The sequence below is a fragment of the Sinohyriopsis cumingii genome, chromosome 14 (assembly GCF_028554795.1).
Source record: "Sinohyriopsis cumingii isolate HCF-2022 chromosome 14, ASM2855479v2, whole genome shotgun sequence".
Lineage (NCBI taxonomy): Eukaryota > Metazoa > Mollusca > Bivalvia > Unionida > Unionidae > Sinohyriopsis > Sinohyriopsis cumingii.
The window spans coordinates 26807917-26829537 of record NC_142974.1 but is presented as its reverse complement, the minus strand read 5'-3'; the positions used below and the strand labels follow the sequence as shown (position 1 = coordinate 26829537).

Genomic DNA, 21621 nt, shown 5'->3' with positions numbered 1-21621 from the left:
ATACTAACTTCTATAAAGAGAGTTACATGCAAAGTAACTAACGTAAACACTGAAATGGTAGGCGTATACACTGTACGCAATCAAAACGAAATAAAAACGGTTGGTTTATATTATATTTAGAAAATTGAATAAATTGATTTGACAGAATCAAATAATATATCTTTGATGTTTTTATGAATATTAATCTTTATTTAACTTGATTTGAAAAAGAAAAGCTGGAAAACTCTAAATCTGTCAAGAACATTGGGGCTACAATACTTTTACTGCAGCTCGTTGCAAATGAATTTAAAACTATAGTTGAATGTATATAGCAACTGGGAGGAGGATGGAGGTTAAGAGATAACATTATTACAATTATATTCACATAATCGGAAGCCCATATGTTATATTTGCTAACTAAAATAGACATATATCGTACATTAAGGTAGCATACCTATATCCCTGTACAGTGAAACTACAGATTTCATGATTGTATTTACTCTCTGAAATTGCACTCATCATCTGCAAACGAGACGAGACAAGTCAAACATAAAATAAAGCGGTATAAGTTTCTTTTCATATTACTAGTAATATTGTGTTCCAACGTTTTGACTTCCAATATAAAACGGACATTCTCCAAATTCCAAGTTTAATTTCAATCTTTGTGTCAAAGGTATTGCTATGTACGATTCGACATGACCTGTGTATACTACGGTAAAAACATGTAATAGAAGATAGTTCGCTATAACTAGTTAACTATGTATGCTTAGTAATTAAAGTGTAATAACATGTATAGTATACGTAACATAACACAGAGACACTTAGATAAAGGAACACACGAAGAGTGTAAACGTATCATACGGAAGTAAAATTAGACAAATATCCGATAAAACAATAATGCAAAAAGTAATGTTATATCAATGAGCAATATGGTCTTAACAGCATGAGATTTTCAAAGTAGACCTACTTTTTTGCATGAGTACTGTTTCAGCCACTAAAGCAACACTTTCGGACACAACATGAATATAACCGATTCGAAATATGTTCATTTTATTTAATTTAACACCCGGTTCAGAATAAGTATCTAAGCACAAGGTTAATGAGAAATTAACTTACAGCAGTAGTTAGTAGCTTTGATGTGAACTGGAATTCGTAGCTCTTACTATCAAGTAAATTGTCATTCCAGACAGACCCCTGAAACGTCAATTGTACCCAGTAATATAAAAAGTCTGCAAAACAGAAACGACATTGGATTACGTACAAGTCATGCACTAAACGTAACATGTTTCAGGAGGCAAGAAAACTTGAGAACAATTACATATACAGAAAACGTTAATGTCTTCTCCAGTTAGCATTTTTAATTGTAGATGTTAACATTACTAATGAACAGAGTTAACATAATATCGCATTAAATGTAACATAAATGAAACATTAAGCTTTATATCAAACTCAGACAAAACGGTGCCTACGCTAAACAACAAATAGTTATGAATTATTAGCTGTAGTGCCTATTTGTAATACCGAAGTCTTATCTTAGTCGAATGCATTCGCTTTGACAATATCTCCCATCTATAGTAAACAATCTGAATTTGTTAATTAACACATCAAATAAAACGAAGACGTAGATCAGAAAAATATATGTTAGCCATACAATAATCTAGCATATCACTCCTCATATAGGTGTCTTCCAGTTTCGTAATGTATAACGCTTACCTATAAGACCTCCACTTCCTTTGATAATTAGTATGGACCATAAACTAATGCAAATTGCGATAAATTAGCTAGATGATAAAAGATGTTATAATAAGTAATTATACTATAAAGTACAGTATATACGACTTTTGCGATAGTCAATAAAAAAAACGAAACTCAGACAACAAAACTATTTTACAAAATGCTAATATGACTCTGTTGAACAGAAACTTGTATAGACCATTGATGTTTCAGTGGAATATTCTTTACTGTCTGTCACTGACAATTGTTTTTTTTTCAGGACATCGCATGAAACAAAATATGGAATAATTCTCTTCTCATCTAGCATGCAAAAAACATACAGGAAATAGAGACAAAAAACTTCTTAGTTGCTCCAACAATTATGAAGATGAATGTTGCTATGTAACAATGGATTATACCCTCTGCTCTCGAAAGTCAAATCAATAGCTTATCCTGCCAAGGTCACTTCATAAAAACATCATACATAAAAAGCCAAAACAAGTGGAACGTTCCGAACTTCAGCATGTCTGTGGTGCCTTATTCTCCACAAGGAAAGCCACACACTGGTTTTACAGATTGAATACATGAATTAACATATTTTCATTGGTATAACTAATAATTTTGTTTGCAGTAAAGAATATGTCTTTATCAACGTTTATATTCGTGCGCATGCCTCTCACTAGGCAGTGGGGGCAGGTTGGAGTCCATTGTCTTTGGAGATACAGATTTTCTTTGTGTAATTTTTAATTCAAGCAATAATTGTACTCATGGATAGTCGTCAACTCTTGGCAATACAATTAAATTTGATTACCTGATGAATTGCAATTATTCCCGCTAGAAATCGTCTGGCGTGTAGGTGTTGGTTTGCTCTTGTCTTGCATGATATAATTACTGGAAGTATTCATCTGCGTTTTACTTGCTTGTGGAGTCGATGTCACGTTTGGTTGGCTTGTGTTTGGAAAGAAAATATATGTCAACTTTGCGGTTCCCTGTGCTGAATGTTCTTCAGTTAGTTGTTCTATGGTAATATTTGCCTTTGTTGTATTTGAATTGTCTGCAGTTATTATCTGTGATTCTGGTAGGGAGTTGTCATCAGACGATTGTGACTTGGCATCTGTCATTGTTCTAATCGCTTTCATTGATGTTTGAATCCCTTTTACTTGTGTTTCTAAAATATTTGTATGAACCAACTTTAGAAAAGAAAAATGAAATAAACAAAAATACATGTAAATTAAACAGATGTTTGGAAATCGTTATATGTTGAAGAAATATACCAAAATTCTAGTTCCCATGATAAAGTAAGGATTATTCTAAATGTATTAGTAATTAAAAAATACCAAGATAACTACGATTACAAGCATTCATAATACTTAAAATCCCTAAATTTGAGTTTTTAAATAATCGCTGGAAATGGATCGCCAAATTAAAAGTTCGATTTATATGAATGTGCTTCTAAAAATGGATTACTAAGCGACTCCCATGAAAGTGATTGGGTTCGTAATGCCTACTGATGAAAAATGTGATACATAAGTATCAGTTAGTAGTGATCCTATTTTAGGAAAGCAATTATGAAATGCCCTAAAATAAGATAGAATATAAACAGGTGAGAAAATAACTCATTTCAACAATAGTAATTCTTACTTTAAATATATGTTATAGTTGCAAAGATGACTTCATTGTCTACAAAGGTTCATTTTCGTAAGAAGATAAAAACGATTATGAAGCAACGATAGACAATGCGATACATCAAGCATGCAAATAGTTTCAAATGATAATGATATCATTAAACAGTATCAATACAAAGAACAAGGATACTAAGTATCCACACAAAAGTGATAAAGTGGTTTTTAAGTTTAGAGTTACATTAGATCTGGTACCAATTTATTTCGGTTGTATGTGTCAACAACACGGAGAAAACAGGTTTGAACATTACAATTTTATCATGAATCTGCACACATCGCGCTTACATTCTTGCATGTAATGTACTCATTTACGATTTATTTTTCAGGTACAAGCATTTCACATGTACAGCCCTTCGCAAATTGTTTAGGTGTCTCAAAATTTTGCGTTAGAGCAAATAGCTGTTATTTGAAATTAGTTTGGGGTTGCGTGGCGTGGAATGGTACTATATCTAGCTCGAAACATAATTATGTGAATAAATAACGTTAAATATATATATATATATATATATATATATATATATATATATATATATATATATATATATATATATATATATATATATATGTATATGCATAACGGAAAAAGTACCTTCAGTGGAGAAATACAGGGTCAGTAATGCTACGGCAATGATAGCTATTACTACTAGCAAAATGACAACGATATTCAAAATTCTTCGAAGTCCTTGTCTCTTTCTGAACAGCGGAAGACCGGTTTCCTCTTTGTCTTTCTTGCACGTAGTGTCACAGAGCAATGTCTGTTTTGACCCGCTAAAGGATACACCATCCAGATTTTCATATTGATGTAAACCATCAGCAGCTTGAACATCCTAAGAAATGTAATAGGATATTGGTTGTTAATGGTACGCTTAGGTATATGATAGCATGACTTTCCCTCAAATAGTTAAATGCGAAAAGAAAGTAAATTTAGGCAACGGTTGCAAGATAGAATATGAAAAAGGTATGAGAGGATAACATAATCAATCAATGATTCAAAGTACCTTTATTACTATTGGTATTGAAACAATAATACTAATACAACTACAACTAATACTAATACTACTAACACTAGTGATACTAATGTTAGCACTTCAACGTGTGAATTTGCATCAGTTACTAACTGTGCCCGAGTCATATTGATATTCTAGTTGACCATATCGATGATTATTTTATTTTTATGCGCCGTTAACTTCACATTGTCAGAATCATCCCGTATTCTACACTTTGATATTGCACGCACATGCACAACACGTGTGCATACAACTATTATAGTGTAGTGTGTAGAAGGAACTACTTTTTAAACAAACCATTTACAATCCCGTAGTAGACGTTATGTTTTAGTTTATTGGCTTTGTTTGTGGAAGAACTATATCAGCTTTTTCGTCTATTTGATAGTAGAAATGCTCAAGTGAACAATGTGAAAGGTTTACTGAGTCACAAATTGAACTTTCAAACAATCAAATGACTGATCGTGATATTCGCAATTTCCACAACAAACACGAGCAGTATTGAAAATGCTATTCTGATCATTTAAACAAATATTTAGGAGAAATGCTCGTAATTTGCCGTTAATGGAATGGTTCAGATTATCAACAGTGCTCTCATGTCTGTATCAAAATAGCATCGAAAATGATACTGGCTGAATGGTTTGTCACACACCAGCTGCTTTGCATATCTGTGTGTTAACTTTGTTGACACAATCGTTCGGATTTAGGCAGACAATAGACGCCATACATGACACAGGTCATAACATAGCTAGGGGAACATGCAAGTGATCAGGCATAAATATGTCTGTTTTAGATGTAAATAAGAATGGCATAAATATACTTACAAATTCAGAGTTTGTATTTTCCTCAAAATGAACTTTCGTAGTTCTGCAAATCTGAATTACATGAGCTGTGGCATGTGTTCAAACGCTGAATTATACATTTCGAAATTGTAATATGATTTGGACTACATTCGAGTGCAATAACATCCTCCATGCCTCACTCAAAATGAAATGAAAATTATATAGCATGGAACTCTAAAATTTCAATTTTAAATAGGGAAAAACGACAGTTATTTTTGAAAGTGATGTCAAGCACGCGACCAAGTACAAATGCCGCTGGGTGGATTGACGTGGGGATTAATATCGTTGTTGTGTATAGATGGATCTGCGGTTGTGTGTTTATTTGGAATACAGCTTAAGTTCAATTACTGTGTTCCTTGTAGTGTATTTTGATATATAACTAAGCCTATGGTTAGATAAGGAAATGAGTGAATAATAACAGGGTTACTGAATTTGATGGGAAAATATGAACCAATTTTGTCGGATAGATACTCTCCACAAGGTCGTGCAGTCTTCATCCTACAATGCTCGTTTATGTCTTCATATACAAATGCAGTAACTTTTAACTATGAACAAAAGTGACAATTAAACTTTATAATGGTGGCATATATGTTTGTATGTATGGATATATATATATATATATCCATACATTTTTCAAATTGAAACCAAATTACTCCAGCGATACCCGAAATAAAATGCTTTACGATGGTGATGCGACGATTGCTGTTTGAATATTATCTAGATATGAAGTTATATGCATGCGTTCACGGATTCATACATGACTATATAAAGACGAATTTTGATACAACTGGATTCCATATGCGACAATCATTTTATATTTTCACAGACTAGGATACTATTCATGAATACGACTATATTACTACAAAAACAGTGTGGTTGTCGTATTTAGACCACGTGAAAAGCAAGAACTTTGAGGTCCGTCAGTTTTCATTGTTTTATTTCATCTGTGTTACGTACAAGCATTAACTACATCCAAACAGATGTTCTGCTATAATGAACACATAAAATAATATAAAAGAAATGAACACAAGCAAAACTGACGTATATTGAAATGCAAGTTATTATAATGGAACCGTAGCAACCTGGACAAAATCAAAACTAAATGGCTATGTTGGATGGCAAAATTAGTCGACAGCGAACGGAAAAGAGCCAAACAAAATTCACAAATAAGATGAGAGACATTTAGGTTAGTAGGTACTTGTTATGCTAATAAGAGAAACAATATTTAGCACCATAGGTGAGTACGCTATGCCTCTGAATACAAGGTTCAAGACAAAACTCTACTGAGGTCAAATGTGGAAATGTCCTGCTCATGAAACCTGTAATTTGAATTGCAAATACCCAAAAACAAATACAAAAATAATCTGTTCATTATTACGCTTGTAACAAAATGAGCCAGATAATGAAGTAACATTTATGCTCAATAACTGTGAGCAGTACACTTGATTCAGAAAATAGTACTTAGCAGACATGGTTGATAATGATATTAGAAACAAACGATTAGAATTGCTGATAGACTTATGTATCAGATTCAAGAGCAGATGGAAAAAAATAACGGGTGACAAATTTGTTGAGATGAAACATTTTGGTGCTACAAGACGGAATTTTTCAAGCCAAAGTTTATCCTTAAGAATAAAACCAAACATACAACAGATCTATTGAAACAGCCATGAAAACAATCTATACAATTCCGAACGACTTGCATTTATGAAATAACTATTACCATCATGCACGCTATATCATGCCATACGGCGGAGTAAACACTGTATTTAATGCCACACTCTGGCGTAAACACAATATATGATGCCACACTGTGACGAAAACACTAATAAGTATATACAATATGTCACGACACACTATGAAATAAATAAAATAGGTGTTGTCGCATTATGAAGTAAACACGATTTTATGCCACGCAGCCGCTAGAATGGGGGTAAGGTGCTGGCGACCGATGTTTGGGGGAAGCCCCTCATCAAGGCCAAATAACGTCAGGGTCTCGCTTTGCGAAAAGGGGGCTACAATACTGTTTTATCCAAGTAGTTTTGATTCATTGAACTATCCAATCAGATGCTTGTATGATAGTACGTTACCAATTTCACCACACACAAAAACTGGACTCGTTTTTTGTCTCGAAATTAACATGGTTTACAACAAATTAATGGAGAAACTTTTATTTAAGGTGGCGCTCTACAGATCTTAGGAACTTCTGAGAAATTGGTGGGTGTAAGGTGAAGTGGTTTACATTTGCAACAGACACCTTAAAACAAATATGAAAAATATTTTCAATTATTTGTCTTACTTTCATATCATTATGTATCGTGTTCTGAACAAAATGGTACATTAATATTGAGTACATGCATGAAAATAAGTTAATTATGCTTTGTTTCCTCTTGCTTACACAATGTGCCTTTAGACAGTATTGTATGTGTAATGACATTAATTATGTTAATATTAAAAGCCTTATAATACAATAGTGAAGACAAAAATAGATTTCATTAAGTGAAAGAAATATATAGTTAAAATGTTTCTTTCAGTCATCTGTATTGGAATTAAGAAATAAATGTTGAAAAAAGCAAATTGTCTTTCATCCATGTTAGACAATAAGCAAATATTCTAAACATGGACCTTTGACCTCCTTCAACCTGATATGTTCCATCCCTTTTCAAATTGAATAATTTATTGAGGACATCTGAGGAACAATTATGACAAGTTTCATGTTTCTGTCTTTCAGCATAAAATTGGCTGCTATGTTGAAACAATGTAATGTGCATTTTTAAAATAGCTCACTTTTCATCATAAGTGGGGAACTGGGCTTGTGGCGGACTCTAACACTAATATATACTGTTCTGTTGGGGAAATACAGGAAAATGATTGAAATGGACTGTTTAAACGCTTAATACTGAACTGTTTCAGTCATAAAGCCAACATTAAATCATACAATAATAATACATATGGGTTCTTTATGGGGGCTGCTCTATAGATAGTACGGTCGTCTGAGAAAGTAGTGGGTGTAAGGTGAAGTTGTTTACATTTGCAACATGAAAATTGGAGAGAATGTTGGCACACCTCGATGTTAATTTCATTTCTTGTGGCTTAAATGTCATTGGATATTGTACTTGAAGATACTGTAAATGATCTAAGCATAAAGCTAACTAAAATGACTGCCCTCTTGTGCTAAAACCATCATCCTGAATTAGTTTAAAATCCACTACCTTTAACAGTTTTTAAAATAGGAAAAATAAATGTTCCCAAATTAGAAAATAACACCTTCTGAAAGTGCAAAGAATGAATTACCAAATATATTAAATGTAAAATCTAAATTAAGCTATCAGCTTTTTTTCACAATATACCTCTGAATTCCAGGAAGTGGAAATGACCAAGCGGAGCTAGCAGTTTGTTTGAAAGGTACATATTTGAAGTAAGGCCATGCTTTATACTCTAAAACCCATTTTACACCCATCAATCACATATCAAAATAAGGGAATAAAAGGTTCTTTGAAGAACATCTAAGATATACTAAGTCATTTGTATTAGCTAGTATAACCAGCGAAGTAACCAGGGTAAATTATTCTTCTTTACATTTCTAACCCTATGAAAAATACGAAACTGATGAGCGTCACCCAAACAATTTGAACTAAGTCAAGGAACCTAGATAATCCCCATTACATGGAGATAATTTATCGGCCAAAAGATTACAATTTGGACCGCCTCGTGTAGATGAAGAAGAAGCAACTGGATGTGGCCTTGCCACGCGCTATCGACGTCGTAAAAATCAATGTCGTAATGTGATCCCTGAATCGCATGTGATACCGGATAAACTTTCTGATTGGTGGTAGACAAGCCGGAAAAAACTCCTGCGAAATCATAATTGAAGATGCTTTTTTACAGCATTTATTTAGCGGTGGCGTCATAGACAGTACTGTCTATCGGACGCTGATCAATGAAATTACAGACAATTACTACAGAGAGTGATCAATTATATGGGTAGTAACAGAATAACATAATTATACACAATGTCCAATGTAGGCCTGGAAACGTCAGGATGATAAATTCAAGATTATCAGTTTATAAAATGATCACACGGAGATGGACATGGCGATGCTATACAAGATGTACTTAGAATGGATCGCAAAACAATTAGGTATGAGAGCCATAGACGTTGGTAGTGATAAGTGAATTGGAACTATTGGTGATATTGCTGGTAAAGCATACCCAATCATCAAAGACAGACTCGCAAGGTTAGTACGACGAAACCACAGCCTGTAAAACTGCGGAGCACGAAGTGATGCCACCAGGTTGAACAATTAGCTAAAGTGTCATCACCGACAAAATAACAAAGAGCCGACGAGAGAGAAGAAATATAACAGCAAGTCTGATATTCGGAAGTGGTCTGGCTCGACGGTCGTTTTGGTTTAGGCAACAACGTATATAAAAAAATGTTCTGGTGTGGTTCTGATCCAGCATTTGATAGGTACGCACCGGTCCTCAAAAGAAGCATCAGTGCGTGATTATCAGTATTATTCTTATGATGCACGTATACCTGACGGACGTGGACGAATCGAGCTAAATGTGCAAGACACAAGCATATATTTCCTGCCAACCGCGGCATTCACTGAGATCGAAGGCCAACTTTTGAAAGCAGATGATAGGGCATATGGAATAGGAGATGGAATTGGTTTTGTTATTAATGGTGTTACGGCGTTGTTTAAAGTGCCACATATATCACTGACGGAACAAATATTGAATCCGCCAGTCCATCAGTCGTGTTCGCCAAGGACATCAGTGATCACCCTGAGAATCGTAAAGTAACAATGAACAGCGCTGGAGATGCAGTCTCATCAATGAATTATAATTTCAGCTTAGGATTTGTGCCAGGTCGATCGATCTTAAATTACATTGAAGAAATTTCTTTTGTAATGCCGCTGTTAAATATCTTTTTTATTTTGTAGAGATGTCACAAAAATTATTTTCGGTGCTGAAAACACAATAGTGCTAGTTCGAAAGCTACGGACAACGATAAAATCGGTCATCCTGATGGTGCTGATGATGGTAAAGTGAAACGGATAAAGCTTTCGTAGTGGATACCAAAAATAACACCAAAACTCGTTGAAGAACAACCGCTGATCTCTTTTATGGATATCAGTGGTACGTCAAGGCTGTCGGGGTTGATAATGAATGTTGATGGGTTATTCACATGGCAGATAGCATCACAGAAAGGAGTTTCAGCGCCACGGCACGTGTTTATAGCGATGCAGGAAAACACCCGAGTAGGTTCACAAGAACGAAACTCAATGGTGTTTAACACACTCCGGATTAGTGAAGTTTCTCTTAGAATAAATGGACATCAGGAATCATCCGAAGAAGTGCTTGTGAATTTCAAATGGAATCATGTTGCACGTGTGTATTATCGCTTGGTGTCATTAAACGGGAGTGATCAGGATGTTGAATCTGGTTTGCAGATATTTCTGCGGGACTTCACTACGTTGTATGCGATCTATGATGTTTCACTGGAACACCTATATTAGTTTGGGGAATCAGCCGTCGACATACACTTCCGAACTCGAATATGTGCATTACAGGCTGATCCTGGTGGTTACAGATTAATCGCTGTTATTATATCAGACCAAACAATGCTGCTTGAAGGTGTTGGCGGACGAATTAGAGTGGCTGATGCACACGTTGAAAACATGTAATTGGATCGCAACCGATCTGTACCTACATCAGTCATGATGTTATAATATCATATCATCACATGAATGTTACTCTGACTCCTTGTCAGATTTACAAATAAAATGCAATCATCGACAATCTAGATATTAGTCATCGACAATCTAGATATTAGTATCTGATATTGCTAATCCCTGAGAAGAAAGATTTGTTATTGCATATTCCAAAGTTCAGCACGATGGATTTAACGACAACACTTGTTGTACAACCTCTACTTGAACCACGACGATATCATTAAGAACGAGCTTTTATTTCATGCGACACTATTGGTGTCACAAGGAATGTCAACCAGTATATTTTGCCGGCGTGTATCTGCAGGGCGGTAACATAATCGGACTTGCTTAGTTGGATAATTTTTTTTGTTGTGAAGATCGCATAATTTACACTGCATGTAATTTCGTACAATTTTCCTGGATACAACTATTAGATCATTAGGGCTCCTTAAGTTAAAATAATTAGACAAAAGTATCTCTGGATTTACTACTAGCATGATTTCACATTTAATTTTATCTGGTTGTAGACTGATTAACGATTTTTAATGTCGTAATATTTCATTATGTTGTCGGCGGTCGCACAACCTTTCCTCGTAATAGTCAGTAGTTTTCAGCCAGTCATGTAGGGGATCTCATGTAAACTGCGGAGATTACCTGGATCCCCACACACAATAAATGCCTTAAATTTTGTTGGTAGCCAATCAATATTTCTTTGGACACCGTGCATATTTCGTCCCAAATAATTATTCTCGGAATATATTTCTCACCCATTCGTTCAGGTGTCCATGCATCACAAAGCCATCTAAATAAACTGCGATACATGTACGCGCTGACACTACATTATCTCATCTATCCGGAAAGTCGGTGAGTTGGCATCATCGCAATCAAATCTGAAATTCTAAATAATTTTATCGCACGGGTTGATTCACCAAAACTACCAGGACCATTCAGATATACCTTGTTATGTCTCGTGATTGGACCATTTACAATGGTGATGATGAAATCTGTCATAAATTATCGATGCGATGATAAACATCAGGTGCCTTAACGTCGACTGATTCAAAATATTTACGTATTTGTTCGTGTGTTATTGGCCACAAACCCCAATGAGTATCCGTAACGTCCTTATAAAAAAAATGGCTCAAAGAGATTCATTTTACAACGACTAATATAAAAAGAATCCCTTTGGGACTCTAACAGCGTCACTAGGAAATCTATTGATCATCGGTAATTGGTTTATATACGAGTATGACATCGTCGATGATCTCCAATTAGTAAGCTGAGAAGAATTGCCGTCGCAGTAGCTAATTATCAGGTCAATAACTGCTCCATCTCGTATTATTGCATTTCTCCTTGACTCCAATATTCCTTTTGCCGCTGCGTCCTTAATAACAAAATCTAATTCTGCTGGATCCTTGAATATTCTTGTAAAACGAAGTGATAAACACTGAGTAAATTAACCAATAATTTCTTTGCAAATATCTTTGTTGTCTTGTGGTAACCAAACGTCCTTTTGTTGTTTGTACTAAATTGTCGCAGAGGTTACTGTTAACGACGTTAAAATCTTAGTGTTTAAGATATATCGTAATAACTCTATTGGAACCCAACCAAGTTGATATTTTGCGCAGCAAACGTTGCGATTGACACGGGTATACGGTTTATTAAAATGTATACCAAACGAAATTGCTATAACCGGATGAATACTCGCTAAAAACTTCAATGATTCAATCTCCGCAAATCCAGTAAGATCAATAGCTGGTAGTAGCCGGATTATTGCAACTTGCGTCATTTCGTGTGATAGGTACCCGAATAGCTCAAAATGACGATGACACTCGCCAAGTCCAAGAAACACCGCCGAATCAGCAGCGACATTGTCGACATAATCATATCGGAGGAATTATAGTCTGTGTTCCATAGACCACCATAACCAAATTCAAATTTGACACATGATTGTGATACATCTTCGAGAAGTTTTTTTGGAATTGGTCGCCATGAATCATTTTGTTGGATTATACGCACAACGACAGACCACGCCATAAAACAGTTTTTGAGTAATTCGTCATTGTCTACGTTATATTTTACCGAAATATATTTAATATTTTCTTGGAGTGATTCATTCCGATAAATAACTCCAGGTGATAACATAAACTGAAAACATGTTAATTCATCTAAAGATTCATCTACGTGAAATAGCCAGACTCATACAGGGTCATGCGTACTTAAGTTGTAGATTCCCTCAAAAATATCGGCGTCGTAAAATCGTATCATTCTCTTCCTTGGAAATTTTGTCATTGAGTTGGTCCACGCATGTGAATTATCATCATATAAAACTATTGGAGCACCCTTACTACAGTATTTACCAGAATTATACAAAATCTTATGGCTTATTGTTTTTACAATTATTTGAATCTTTAATGTTTTTTACTAATATAACCACGTCATCTATCTTAGCTCCGTTGACAAGAAGGATTTCCCATTGTGAATATTTTGCATTCGTGATTCCCTGAGTCCATTCCTGCGTTTTGAAACGAAATATTCTCAGACATGTTGAGCCACGCAATTTGTCGAGCCTGTTTTCATTGCAGCAAGAGCAGCTATGTATGGTTTATTTAAACAATACATTGTATAAGCAATTGCGGAAACTGGATAAGAGTTATTGTAGCATGGCTTGTTTATTCCAGTAAAAATATTCGGTTTAGAATTGGTATATATTGTGACTACATTGCTATGTTGACATAAGTATTTAACAGGGTCGAGTTTATCCCGAATAATCCATTGTGAACCATCTTGTGCGATATGATCGACAATAAAGTTTATTCTGAATATGTACATACTGTCATTAACAAGATTATTACTAATAGTAGCCGCCCGTTTGTCATCCATTGTGGAATCAATAAATGTTCCATCGCCATCAATTTCAAACGTTGACCAAGCATGAACAATACCATCGTTGATAAACTCATTCATGGCTTGTTTGATAAAAGCATGCAGCTGTAGTAGAAATGGTATTTGTTTCTTAACTCTGGTATATCTATCTAGATCAAATCAAATAGTGTTTTGTGGATAAATATCCAATATTGTTTTTCGTTGTAGTTCAACAAACCTATCTCTACTCTTTTCTGGTTCTAGTTTTGTTAATCTCTCAATTTCTGTTACAGTTAATAACGATTTTATCTCGTTTAGTAATTTTGCTTGTGCAATTTCCGACCTTCTGAGGGCTGATTTTATCCCGGTTAGATTAAAATACTGTTATTGCAGTTAGAATTAGTCTTCTATATAATCAGGGAAAGTATTATCTTCAATTGGAATTTATCCAATAATATAATATGCATCGGGCAAAAATAGTTGTCGATGGCTCATGATCGAATCAGTCACACCTTGTGAAAATAATTGTCGTGGAGAGTACTGTGCATATCACATGGCCAGTGTTCGCTGTGGCAGTACTTGACAACCATGTTGAAGTGTTCGGTACGGGTTAAGGGAAAGACACGGGTATGTGTTTCTTGCGGCGGACGAAAATATTGGCCGCTTAAACGATATTACTTGAAGCAAAATGCTTATGATGACATCAAAATAAAGGACGCAAAGGATTATCTGGACAGATATTCCTCTGCCGAAAAATAGTGTTACATTAGAAGATAAGACATGTATCTATGGAGAAAACTAAAAAAACAATTTTCATCTAGATGAATTTAGATGTTATCCGATCTATGATAAATATGAAGAGAGCAGCGCCTGAGTTGTAAGACATTGTCGTATTTAAAAACCAGTTGGCGTTGTCAATAACTTTGTTTAAACGCAAATCGATATCATATTTCCTGATTGTAAAAACGCATAAAAAAATATCTTTGCACAGATTTGTTTACGAATGATGTGATAGCTGACGGTTTAGTTACTGATCATTTTAACTCCAATAAACAAGATAACATTCTACAAAATTTAGAACCTGTCACAGAAAGTGAGAGTACTAAACATGGATAACCCGGAGAAACAAAAATACAACACCATGACCAGTTAGATCAATGAATCTTGATAAAGGCGAGATAAAGGAATTTAAATCAATAACTGCTGCTGAAAAATATTTTGATATTCATTGAAGCTCAATACAGCATGTAGCAGAATGTATATATATCTCAGCTATATCGAAGTTGTTTAACCCCAATTTTTTTTTTACCTACATCACACAATACACATTGATATTAGTCAGTTATTCAATATAACGTAATTGTGTTCTAACAAACAAAAAAATAAAGGAATTTGAATTCTATTCATCGTTTATACATCCCCGATAGCACGTGTCAAGCCGCTAAAAATACATATGTGCTAATAATAACACGCAGGGTTTGCCACAGCACGGTCACTTGTCTGATTGCGCTGAAGATCTATACGTTACTAACAAGTCGCTGAGATTTAAAAAGTAAAAGTCGATAATTGTACACTCGTTAGAGAAACTTACCTGTGACATTAAATATAAAGTTTCAACTACTAGAATACTTGATAAATAAATTATACGATCTAAAGTCGTGTGTATGTTCAGTGTCTGTCTCTTCGATTTAGTTATATATTTAATTCCATTTGCATATTTATCAAATTCCGGTGGTGGAGTGATTAAGGCGTACAGACAAACCTTCGATCGACCAATGGAAACTGCTTCATGGCGTTGAGTCCAAAAATACGCGATAGACTTATTGGTAGCATCTGCGACTGATTCTATTATAGTGGGGGGGGGGAGGGTACCCGCGAGCTATGAAAAAAGACCAAATATCGTTGAATGGGTAATGGTAAACTTATCTAAACAAAACTAACCCAGGTGCACTTACCTGGGCCCTCTAAACCCCATTAAGGGTGTTCATTCTAAAGCATCCGGGATTCATTTAGGGAGATGTGTGCTTGATTACTGTTATGTATATTTGAATTAATTAAATCTGATTTAACATATATTTATTTCAGTTTAATTATTGGTAATTTTTTTTCTTCATTACATCATATTGTAATGTAAATTTATTCACTAGAGGTAATACTTATTTCAGAAAATAGTTTGACCTTGACTGTTCTTTTATAAACACCAGGAGTCTATCTAGATCCTGACCTTGGTTCAAAATTTGTAACAACCACGTAAACAAGTTCTATTTTTATTTTAAAACGATTGCTTGTTGTGGAGGTCATGATGGGACAACCGTGTTTAAGATGTAAACAATTAATTTATTTCTTAGAGTACAATGATTGGTTTTCGTCAGGGTCACACTGTTTGTACGTGATCTTTAAGTACCTAATTTCTACGAGCTTCCAGAACATGATCACGTGACCCTCTGTTTACATTTAAGAAGACGATATAACCTTTGTTTTGGAGAATTATTCTCAGTAGAAATTGGACTGTTACACTGGAGTTGTATGTTGTGCTGTTTGGAGGTATTTCAAACCACTCGGACTGGAGTTATTTCAAATTACTTGGATACAAAAGGATTCATTATTTTTTCCTGGAAAATACACGTGTGCGATTCTTAATAGAAATTTATTAAGATTTCCAAAACCGGTGTGATAATTCTTTTTTTTTCTACAAGGAACTGTAGACTTCAACCCTACATTACAGCTTACGTCATCGTCTTCCATCTTGGATTCTACGTCGGATTCGAACTTGAAATCAGAAGAACATTTTGTTATTAGGACTACTAAAATTTTATTCTTGGATTATTCTTTGATTATTTTTGGATTTGATTCTATTAAACCGTAAGTTCATAATTTTTTTATTTTTACAGAATTTTTCCAGGGAAATAAAGTATTGCATTTGTCAAAGTTTATTGTTTTCACTCTTTCCTTTGTTACTCTTTATTTCGAGGCTAAACACGTGACAATTACAAATTAACAAACCAAAATCCCTCTTAGTCTCTAAAATTTCGCACTAAGCGTTCCAACAATTGCAATGAAACAAGAAAAATGGAAAAAGAAAAATATAATAATCACCCAAGATTCAACAGATATCCAACGTCATTGAACCTGGTCGCTGGCACTTCCTTTTGCTATTTCTTTTTTCTGTTCATAAAAGCGTCTTATTTTACCAATGGAGGTCTTTATGACAGGAAATAATTTCGTAAAACGGGGCCTTGAAGAGGGGCTCCCCCCCAAAAAAAAAAAAAAAATTAAAAAAATTGGTCGCCACTTTTTTTTCTGTTTTCTCTTTCCTATCGCGGCTTACACTGTGAATCAATCCCACATGTGATATCTATAATTATGTTTGCTAAGAGAGCGTACTGGTGTATTTAATGTATGTCATTTTAAAAGAGATTGCAGTGCACTCGCTTCAGCCCACGATACGAGCTAAAATATATCAAACGTAGAACCTGGACTTCTTGCAAATTATAATATGTTGAAAGAATAAAAGTCGAATATGAAGAGGTAAGCACAATCCCACATCTGCATGCCAAAGTAGATTAGTGGTGAAAATATACAATGGGATGGTATATATGCAAACTCAATTCACACGGTGAGGACCAAGTCAGATCAAGATAAAGGTCACATGATGTATCAGACACGAAAACAACAAATATGTCCAATAGTATCAATAAACAAACACGTGCTCTTTTACTGTGTACAAATTTGCGCTAACTGCACCGTTAACAAACCAGGCTGATTTTCCCTTTTAGTCTCATTCTAGAAACTGGTTATCATTCATAACATGACAATATTCATATCAAGTAATGCTGATTCTAATATTTATTTCATTAGCGCAATTGTTGGTCGTCGTCAGTGAATTAAGATGGAAGAGTGACACCACTGAAGTATTTTCTAACTGTCAAATTGCCTTTGCAGTTAATAACAAGCTAATAGATCTCCTTTCTGTAACTTGTACATTAACGTCTAACATTTGGCAATATTTTTCAAAATATCTTCCAACGTGTGAATGCTTTCAGATTGTTGTTATTATTTATCATTAAATTGTTTATTTACGTGCAGCTAATGCTAATATGTATCTTAATTCAGAGAAATATGCAGCACACTGTCGGCAAAGAAAAGATTTTCACCAGCCAGCCATATCGCCTCAACTAAGCGCACATTCCAGATCAGGATGGGACTGTCCTTAAAATACACTGTGGCTCTGGATACATCGGACGAAAATGATAAACTTAATAACATGAGTTAATTTCACAGGTAATATTTTTAACAGAGTTACACTTGCACATAAGCACACCTCTATGAATTGAAAGCTATCCATGAGTTTAGGAAACTATGACCAAATACCCATGCACCCACCCAGAAACCAATAATAATAATAATAATAATAATAATAATAATAATGATAATAATTCGCGGTAATATATCGAACAAAATCATAATTTTGCATGTTGACTAAAATTTTAGTTTAGTGCTCTGGAATTTTGGGCTTGGGATCATAAAAAAATCAGAAATGAATAATTACGTGTGGTATGTCTTGAAAGCTGATTCTAGTAATAAGTAACGGATTGCCTTCCGTTCATGGGGTGACGCTGGTTAAAAATGATAGGACTGTGGAACCAGCTGAGGGAAATCAATGATGACACACTTTCGAAACTTAAACTTCATATCACTACACATGTACTGTTAATTCAAGGTACCAGATAGATAGATAGATAGATAGATAGATAGATAGATAGATAGATAGAAAGATAGATAGATGGGTGGATGGGTGGATCGGTTGGTGGGTGGATGGATGGACGGACGGATGGATGGAACAGGCTGAGAAAAATCAATGATGCCATAGTTATACAAAAGTTCATATAGCTATCCATTCATTACTACTTTATGGTGCCAGATAGATAGATAGATAGATAGATAGATAGATAGATAGATAGATAGATACAACCTAAAAAGTCTTTTCTGCAAAATATTTATACAGTGATGAGAACTTTGCCGAAGCAGCGGATCTTATATCATAGGTAAAAATCTTAGATACATTAACGAAAGAAAAATCTAACAATAGCGAGTTCAGAAAACAAGCACTTGCAAAGCGGTTAGGCATTGTCGTTCGAGCCAATGTGTTATCCATCACAACTTCTTTTGAAAGTCTATTCACAATCAATAGCCTGAGCATAGACTCTCACCATGTTTTCTTAAACAGTCGTTGCTAACGACAAAATACTTCGTCTTACCTCCCCAGGTACGCCTCTCGTTTTCTTGCAATCCATTATTTTAACTACTTGTGTCAGCTTCTGCTCAAGGAAAGGAATCGAACATCATTTCGAACGACTGCCCTTGTCAAACCAGTTACAGGTCAATTTAGCCAAGAGTCCTTCTTAATAATGACTACTGGGTAGCTCTTTTTAAATGCAGTCTATCTGCGATATCAAGTTCGCTTTAGCGTTTTATTATAGACTTTTCCTCCCGAGTGCAGTAGGACGTGGGAGATATATAGAGCGTAAAGGTACAGGTTTAGTATTGCATGCGTTCCTTTTAAATTATTTCAACATGTTTAATTCCCGTGTCGGAATGGAAAGGGAGTCGGCGGTAGTACATTGATGCTGAAGCATTTTACTCACACTACCCTATTGTGCCTCAGAGGCAATATCAGCTTTTATCGTACCTATAAATGCAGTCATTCTAATAAAATCGGAATTACACCCCCATTTTGTGAAATGGACTCTTCCTTTACAGTATATATATATATATATATATATATATATATATATATATATATATATATATATATATATATTTATATATATATATATATATATATATATATATATATATATATATATATATATATATATATATAGATATATATATATATCTGTGTGTGTGTGTGTGTGTGTGTGTGTGTGTATCTATAATTATAATCATGAGCATCGTGATTGAAAGACCTATTTATTTTATGCATATTATATATTGCAAGATAAAGCCTTATAAGACACCATAACTTTCAACAATAATCTTAATAACACATTTGCAGTATTAATGTTCTATTTTATTTAAGATACGCTTTATATCGTACATAATTATTTTTTAACGGAGTCACTTTCATCCAAAATTAACTTTTGGGGTATAAACCCAAAATGAGGTACTGGGCTTGGTATTTATGAAAACCTTTGACCTATATACAATATACATGTATAGTGTTTAAAGAAAGATCAATTTAAGATTTTAAACAAATATTATTTTCTGTTTCTAAGAGTGTAATTGGTCTTTCTAAAACTAAAAAGAAAAAGACATAAGTTAAAGATAAAACCGTAACATCATAGATCTTCTTGAGAATAATGCCAAAAATCTGAAACATGCCTGGCATGAAAAAGCTCTAATTGAAGAAAGAGCATAAATATTGAGGTTTTAAAATGTATGTAGGAGACAACACGTGTTCGCATGGGAGGATACAACTAACTATCGAATGAGCAAAGCAACTAGTCATTGTATCGTTGAATAATAAATATCGTATTTAAAAGTATACAAGTTCCTGATTAGCTGAACTAATTAGCGGGAAAATAACGGTTTTTGTTTCCTTCTGAGGAAACTATCACATGAGTAAACTGCTTATTTTTATTGTATGATTTTTAAATGTTCTAGTTACACTCAACATTTTCTCTTTCTAATCCATTTTAATGAGATGCTAGAATCAGACCATTGATATGGATACATATTTCTTGCATTACTTCAGAGGAGCCGAGTGGTCTAAAGCGCTGTCCGTTACGGACCACTGCCATCTCACCTCTGTTTGCGTGGGTTCGAGTCTCGGATTCAGCCAATGTGGGTATGTGAGAAAGCTTGACAGTAGCTTCTCGTGGGTCGGTGGTTCTTTCCGGGGTTTTCCCAGGTTCTTCCTCCACCATTAATACTGGCCACCATGTATAGCCTATCGTGTGCTGAAAACTGGCGTTAAACCCTACAACAACAACTTTAGAGGAAATGCTGAGTAAGCAACATTTGAGAAAGAAAAATAAATCCATTCAATTGTAGTACCCCGACTTATACAGATGATATATCTAGTATTCACTGATCTAAAATATGATTCACGGAATCATTCAGGATGTAGTTTGTACAACTTTGATATCAAAATATGACAAACAAGAGGCCATTATCGGTGTTTTTTACTTTCTTGTTCATCATCAGCAGCATAAACAATCATCATCATAATCACAATCACCATCATCAACCTCGTCGTCGTCTTCATCGTCATATTCTTTATTTCTTCTTCCTCTTCTTGTATTCTTCGTTTTCTCCTTAGTCTTCTTTTTCTTCTGTTTAAAACTGTTCGCAGTTGGATGAAGCCTATCGTAACAGTCTATTCATTTTCTTTTCTCTTTTATTCTCTCTCTAACTCTCTCTCTGTCTCTCTCTCTGTCTCTCTCTCTGTCTCTCTCTCTCTCTCTCTCTCTCTCAGACACACGCACACAATCGGTTTAAAATGTATGTAAAACTTTCACAGATTTAGAATTAGAAAAACACATTCGTATGGAAATCAATGTTAAATTAAGAAGAAAACTTGATCTTGGTGCCGTCACTGCTGTTTTCCAATAACTACATTGATTCATTTTGTAGTCTAGAATACAACACACACGCTTCAGATACGGGGGGGTAGCGCGGGTTCGATCCCCGGCCGATACCAAAGGCCTATAAAAATTTGTACAAAAAGCAGCCTGGCTCGGCATTCAGCATCAAGAAGTTTGTGTAAGGACTTTTTGGTCTGATGTCAGGATGATATGACTGTGTGGGATAT

The 21621-nt window shown here is 34.7% G+C and overlaps 1 protein-coding gene across 1 annotated transcript in view; it reads right to left on the bottom strand.

The window, feature by feature from the left end:
* Positions 1 to 1205, bottom strand: part of LOC149783473 (MAM and LDL-receptor class A domain-containing protein 2-like) — a 173174-nt gene extending 171969 nt beyond the window's left edge. The window contains exons 1-2 of the mRNA XM_089931714.1: positions 1096 to 1205; positions 434 to 501 (exon numbers count right to left, since the gene is read on the bottom strand). Of these exons, the coding sequence (XP_089787840.1) occupies positions 434 to 501 (68 nt within the window). The 5' untranslated portion in view covers positions 1096 to 1205. The remainder of the gene's footprint in view (positions 1 to 433; positions 502 to 1095) is intronic.
* Between the last annotated feature and the right edge of the window lie 20416 nt (positions 1206 to 21621).